This window comes from Acanthochromis polyacanthus, chromosome 4 (genome assembly GCF_021347895.1).
Source record: "Acanthochromis polyacanthus isolate Apoly-LR-REF ecotype Palm Island chromosome 4, KAUST_Apoly_ChrSc, whole genome shotgun sequence".
In the NCBI taxonomy this organism is placed as follows: domain Eukaryota; kingdom Metazoa; phylum Chordata; class Actinopteri; family Pomacentridae; genus Acanthochromis; species Acanthochromis polyacanthus.
In genome coordinates, this window is record NC_067116.1 from 10,470,576 (window position 1) to 10,478,031 (window position 7,456).

Below are 7,456 nucleotides of genomic sequence, written 5' to 3' on the forward strand. Positions count from 1 at the left end.
ACTACTTTCACTGTTTGGAGTGACGCAACATGTCACCAGATATGACCCACATTTGAAGAACCCACTCAAACATCCATGGAGAGCGACTCGGCAACAATACTATTTGATGAAACACCCAAACAATGCAAAGACATAACCCAGACAGTAGAGTACTGCATCACTAAGGATATGCTACTACTACTACAATGAAACCCTGTTCTGATATAATTTTGTCATCCAGTCCTAACGTGTGTACCCTGAAAAATGGGCTAAAGAGGTTAAAAAAACAAACTTCTAGCCATAATCAAGAGTTGTTTATTTAAAAATTGTCTATATTTCTTAATTATATGGACCAATATTAAATGTTTTTTATTATGATGCCGTTTTTTTTTAGCTATATCACCCTAATCTGAATGCCATCCAAAAAAACAAAACTATTTGACATGGTTTTGTTAGTGTTTTACCATACAATCTTTTGATAAACTAGAAATTCCTGTTTTTTGATATCATTTAAAAACAAAAAGTAATGTAATTGTGTGTGTTCCTCCCCAGACATGGCTATTCGCTATCCCATGGCTGTTGGCCTTAACAAAGGTCATCCAGTCACCAAAATGTAACTGCTCCCAAACACAGCCGCCGGCGCGGGGTGAGTATCTGTTGAGTACTTTTAAAAAATTGGAGTTCAGGTCTGTTCATCTTGTGCCACAGATTTATTTTTCTGACCTATACATCGACTTGGTTTAGAGAAGTTATTGTCAAGTTTATTGCACACATGGCACAAAGTACTTTCACCAGTAACTTGCATTATTTAATTAAGTGAGTGAGTGTGTGTGAAAGATGAAAGCATAGATGTTGTAATTTTTTTCCTTTATGACCACTGACCTAATTTATCATTGCCTGCAGTGTTACACAGCTTACTTGAGGTCAGCACAGATTAGTGTGTTTTTACCTAATTTTACATCCACATTTAAGACTGCAGTTGGTGTTTTGAGACTGTAGTGATAGATTTTGCTTGAATTAACCATTTTTAAGTCCAAAATTTTGTGTGCATTAGAAGCATTTTGTCATTGTCAGCGTAAAATATGAAAGTATGTATATCACACTGTTAATAGGTCTGCTTTTCCTTCGGTGATGCTTCAAATGTTCTAGAATTTTTGCAGTGAACAGTTTTTATACATAAGGTGAATTGTATTTCAACAGTTTGTTTTACTGTGCCCTGTTTTTGTCATGCAGCGTCTGACCAAACATAGCAAATTTGTTCGGGACATGATTCGTGAAGTATGTGGTTTTGCTCCATATGAGAGGCGTGCAATGGAGCTGCTGAAGGTGTCCAAGGACAAGAGAGCCCTCAAGTTTATAAAGAAGAGGGTAAGTTTTTATTTACAGTCAAAAGCACTTAAAGGTGCACGCTACTGTAAACTTCACATGTGCAATTTCACAATGTCTGTGATTGGACTTGATATTGGGCCATATGTGTACAACTTTTCAAATTTAATGCAGTGTGTGCATATATTTCCATTTTTTTTGAATGTACAAAATTGTAGCTGTCAAATCTATGTATCACTTAGACCACTTAAACCAAAGTTTGAATTTGTCTTCTTGTTAACCCATGTTTAACATATTGCACTATGAATACTCCACCCAAACAGAAAAGCTTAGCATTTACACACTGCTCAAGTGAGTCAGTCTAATATTCAGGCATGTTATTTGGTCGCGGATCCGCGAAAATTCGCGTATCGAGGTATCAATTTTGAGACCCAACGTGAATCGCCCAAATTCGATGAGAAAAAAATATAGGGTGTAAGGGTATAGGGTTGGATCGCACGTAGTTGTCAACAGTGCGCTGGCAAAAGCACGAGTTGGAAACAACGATTGGAGAGCATTATCGAAAGTTAGATGTAGCTGGGAAAGCGAGGTGCATGGTGTGCGACGATGAGACAAAATACAGCGACAGAGGATGCCAAGCGCTGATAGACCACATGAAAACGAAAAATCATGCCAGGAAATTGTACAAAAAGCGCTCTAACCACCAAATGCCCAGCAATTTTTTCACCCGGCGGAGGGAAGAGACGCGTCAACAGGACCAAACATACGGGATCAGTAGTGTGTACTTGCAACCATAGACATAATAAAGAGTAGACGCCCACTCGGGCTGCTGCGCAGCGAGAAATACGGCCGCCCTCTTGGTCCGGTCACCCGCTCCATTCAGCGCCGTTTGACAGCGCATTTAATCCATCTTAACTCTGAATATTAAACTGATTTTCACGCGTTTTTATTTTTTGCTGCAAATGTCATACATGTAGCTATGATACAGGACAAATGGTTCTGCGTATTTTAATATTTATAGCGGGATTAACAGTAATAGAATATTAAGCTCGACTGTAGACAGATATTTTGCAAACACTGTAAACACACACACACACACACAAATATATGTTAGAGAAGCAGATAATGGCAGTGAAGTCAATTAGCCTATTTTAATAATTTGAAGAGACAATATATGATTACGCTATATATACATATATAAACAAAATACTGACTAATGAACACATATTTCTATATAAACAATAGATAGAAGTTATATATCAGAGAAAATGAATATATATAAATCATAGATGGAGTATTAATATAATCAATATATCAGAGAAAATTATTATATAAATCATATATAGACTATCAATATAATTCATACATATATATTAAAAAGATGTATCAGAAAATGATAATATAGATATATATATAGTTTTATATAGAAATGTGTTCATTAGTATTTTGTTTATATATGTATATATGGCGTAATCATATATTGTCTCTTCAAATTATTAAAATAATTGACTTTACTGCCATTATCTGCTTCTCTAACATATATTAGTGTGTGTGTGTTTACAGTGTTTGCAAAATACCTGTCTACAGTTGAGCTTAATATCAGAATATTCTATTACCTATTATTATTATCTATTTTTCCCACTATGAATATTAAAATACGCCGAACCATTTGTCCTGTATCATAGCTACGTGTATGATGTTTGCAGCAAAAAAATAAAAATAAAAACGCGTGAAAATCAGTTTAATATTCAGAGTTAAGATGGATTAAATGCGCTGTCAAACAGCGCTGAGTGGAGCGGCTGACCGGACCAAGATGGCGGCCCCACCGCTCGTCAGCCCCAATGGACAGTAGCGGTTGATGTGGTGTCTACTCTTTATTATGTCTATGCTTGCAACAACCCAGTGGCATTGCCCCACAAGTTCCTCAACAGAAGAGGCTCACTCCCATGGTCGATCGGAAAGCACACATAGTGATGACTTCATGTGGCTCATTCAAATTTGAATCCAGTATAAATATTTGGTTTCATCACATTAACATGACTTTGTGCTGTTTTTGGGGGGTGCCTAGAAGGTCCCATACAGACATTTTTCAAGCCTTCATGTTTAAAGAATTCTAGGTGTCAGAGTTCACCAGAATGCACCATTTCAGCCTTTAAATTTCAAAGGTTTCTTGCAAACCCTCCCCCCAGCTCGGTCGCTCCGCTCCCTCGCTTCCAAGGATTCACTTATTTAGTAATTTCCCAATGACATGCCTGAATATTGCTGTTCATGCTTTTTTATTTTTTCACCCAGATTGGCACTCACATTCGGGCCAAGAGAAAGAGAGAGGAGCTCAGCAACGTACTGGCTGCTATGAGAAAGGCTGCCGCCAAGAAGGACTAAACAGTCACTTAATAAACATTTGTTAAACTACAAATTTCTGATTTGTCTGCATATTTTCACCTTTGTATTTACATATTCTCAATAGTTAACAGAGGGCTGAGCACTGTACTATGAAGCAAGATTAGTGAGTTAGCAAGGAATGTTGAGTCAGAGTTTTCTGTATCACGAAGATGACTATTTTAAGTTGGCTAGACCACTATAGTAATTTACATGGCTTAAAGTATTCCGGCACCGTGCCGGAATTCCGGCATGCATCGCTGGTGTTTTGGCTCGAGGAAATAGAAAGATAGAACTTCATTAATTAGTCTACCAATGGAATAAGGGGAATGCAGCTTTTGCTAGTCACGAAGCTAATAACACTAGCCAATGGGAAGTAGAGTTGGGGCAGGTTTTAGAAAGAAGTTGAGATCCAGCTGCAGGTGAGTCCATTGTTGTCATGGTTACAGTGCATTCATGGTGCGATCTCGCAATGATACGGAAATCCAGGGTTGTGCAGAGACTTTTGGAGGGGCAGGTGTTCAAAGTTTAAAGGGGGCATCTGCAGTAAGATGCTGCAGATGTTTTATCAGTCTGTGGTAGCAGTGTCCTGTTTTATGCTGCAGTCTGCTGGGAGGCAGTATAAAGAACAAGGATGCAAGGCGTCTGAACAGACTGATTTAAAAAAAGCTGGCTCTGTGGTTGGAATCACATTGAACACATTGGAGGATGAGGTGGAGAGATGGGCACTTAGAAAGATGGAGGCCATTCTGACAAACATTAATCATCCAACATCTGCCTCAGTGAACAACAAACATTGGTGGACGGCTCCTATCCCTGCGCTGCAGGACTGAAAGATTCAGGAAGTCTTTCTTGCCATCAGCAATCCGACTGTTTTTCTTCAAAAGCAAAAGATGAGACAGACAATTGAATTTCCCTTTGGGGATCAATAAAGTCATTCTATTCTAAAAGAGAGCCACCTTTATGATATTAAATCAGCTGTGAGAAAGGTCTCCTTTTAACTAAATCATTTCCCCATGATTCTTTGAGTGATATACAGATTCTCAGCTGAGGAAAAATGTTAGATCTGAAAACAAGTTCACCTCCACGTCACTAAGTTACTCAATAAAACTGTCTAGTTACAGCATCACACACTATGCAGCATATTGTCATGAGGACATGCATAAATGTTCTTAGTTTTTAAATTTGATCCTGATTTACTGTGAAGTCAGTTTGCTCCACTGGTACTGCAACTGGTAGAACACAGAAACCAATAATTCTACTAGTGTTTATTATCAATCAGTCAGCGCGATTGATTGACTGGTTAAGTGTGTTTTTTTTTACAGAGAATATTCAGTCAGCAAGATTAATTTCATGTTGATTGGCCAAAAATTTAAGTGATAGCCTGCATGATGGAACTAAATGCAGTTCCATACAATATTGTGCTTAACTGTGTGATATTTAATGTTTAACAGCTCCATGTGCAGCTGTCTGTCAAAAATAAGCGCATGTTTTGATCGATAAAATAAATATATTGACAAACAAGTACCAGTTTTTGATCAACATTCCTGTCTTGCATCATTTCCACGATAGCGTTTTAAATGTCATAATCTCTCGTATTCCTCATTGTTCTCCATTAAAACAGCTGACTGAAGTAGGTGACATCACTTACAGGGTGACCCAAAAATTTGGAAACAAATGAAAAGTCTATAATCCAAATAATATAATGTTATTTCAAGATATATTCAGAAGAGTATCAGATTAGTGTAAACAAACATATTTCGACATGTTCATGTTTGTTTCTTATACAAAGACGTGAACGTTTCCACCAACTGGTTACACTGGTTACACTGGTATCTTCTGGAATGTACCTTCATTCATGGTTATGAAGGTTCCTCAAACTGGCCAGTAAATATTGCTTCATAGTACTTTTTGATGTTTAAAAAAAATAAAACTGTCAGATACTTTGCCATCAAGAGTTTTGAAATCTGACACTGATGGCCTGCATTTTGAAGTTATGCTCCAGCATACCTGGACCTTATAGTTCTATTAATTTTCTTCCGAGTTATTGCACTCGGCAAATACTGTGCTTTTAAGTTATTTTATTATGCTATAACAAAAATGGGTAAAATAAGAGTGAATTCATGCACCCCCAACTGAAATAGAAACTGCAGTTAAACTTTGTTTCCAAACTTTTGGGTCACCCTGTAGTTTTGTGCAGAAGAAGAGTCATATGACGCATTAAATATGAAACTTTCATGTGAATGTTCGCAGAGTTTGAAGCAGAAAATCTGAGCAAACAAAGAAATCTGATAACCATCTTTGTGATACCTGTTACCTCCGGCTGGGGCTTTAGCTTTTGTCGTGCCAATATAGACAGAGGGCAGGTAGGTAGTACTTTCGCCTCCCTGATTCTCTAACAAGTGTTGTGCCATAAAGTGATTGCCGCCTGTGGGAATAGAAACAATCATCCAGGCTTGAAATTACAAATGCATAAAGTAGTTGACAATTATCATTTTGAGCAACAATGTTACAAATGCGTATCTTGATGAAATATTCTAGTGCAATTGATTGCAAATGATAATTTTCATGAATACGTTACAATGGCCAACAACTCCCCACAGCCAAAAACTCATTACAGATTTCCTCAATGTATTACAGATAGACAGGCATGAAAGTATTGCTTTTCTTATTTTTTGCTCATACAGTGATGTCAAAGTGTTACTGTTTTTCTCCTATATGATAAAACAAAGATCAAAACTCTTGTTAATGGCAACTGACGCAAAGGCAGAGTGGGTCCATATACACTATCAGTCAAAAGTTCGGACTCACCTTCTTATTTAATGTTTTTCTTTATTTTCATGACTATTTACATTGTAGATTGTCACTGAAGGCATCAAAACTATGAATGAACACATAAAAAAAAAAGTGAGCCAGTTTCGTTGTAACACTTGATGCTTTTTGTGACTACACTTTGGGATACATTCAAAGTTTTTGCAGTCGCTTCCCTTACTTAGCTGACTGGTTCTTGCCATAGTATGGATTCTAAGAGTTATCAATAGGGCGGTCAACTGTGTACCAATCTGACTTCTGCACAACACAACTGATGATCCCAACCCCATGAACAAGGCAAGAAATTCCACAGATTAACCTTGACAAGGCACACCTCTGAAGTGAAACCATTTCAGGTGACTACCTCATGAAGCTCATGAAGAGAATGCCAAGGGTTCGAAAAGCTGTTATCAAAGCAAAGGTGGCCGTTATGAAGAATCTAAAATATAAAACATTTTTGACTTATTTCATATTTTTTTTGTTTACTACATAATTCCATATGTGTTCATTCATAGTTGTGATGCCTTCAGTCAAAATCTACAAAGTAAAAGTCATGAAAATAAAGAAAAAATGTTAAATGAGAAGGTACACCCCTGTCAAAAGTTTTGAGACACTTTCTCATTCAAATAAATTAGAACCCCGTCTCAAACTTTTGACAGGGGGTGTATGTCCAAACTTTTGGCTGGCAGTGTATGCCATAATGCACTTGATGAAGACACTGAACCAAAAGTTGATTTCCATGGTAGGCAGTTTTTTGGGAGGCAAATTTACACTCCATTGTTGTGTAAATGTGTAAGTAAATAGGTGAATGAGAAACATTAAATGCTTTTGAGTACTGCTAAGACAGAAAAATTGGTGCAAACCATTTGCAATGTCTAATTCCCTGTCTACATGACAATGTACAATATTTACTTTGTTGGGTTTACATGACAACGGAATGGATACAAATCTCCATTTACAT

General features: G+C 37.2%; 1 protein-coding gene across 1 annotated transcript; it reads left to right on the forward strand.

Moving 5' to 3' along the window:
- The first annotated feature begins 531 nt into the window (after positions 1-531).
- rpl36 (ribosomal protein L36) lies at positions 532-3,721 on the forward strand. Its single transcript, XM_022220471.2, is given in 4 exon segments — positions 532-585; positions 588-625; positions 1,213-1,347; positions 3,598-3,721. Coding segments are annotated over 4 exon segments (315 nt in total). The 5' UTR covers positions 532-533; the 3' UTR covers positions 3,688-3,721.
- Positions 3,722-7,456: the final 3,735 nt, after the last annotated feature.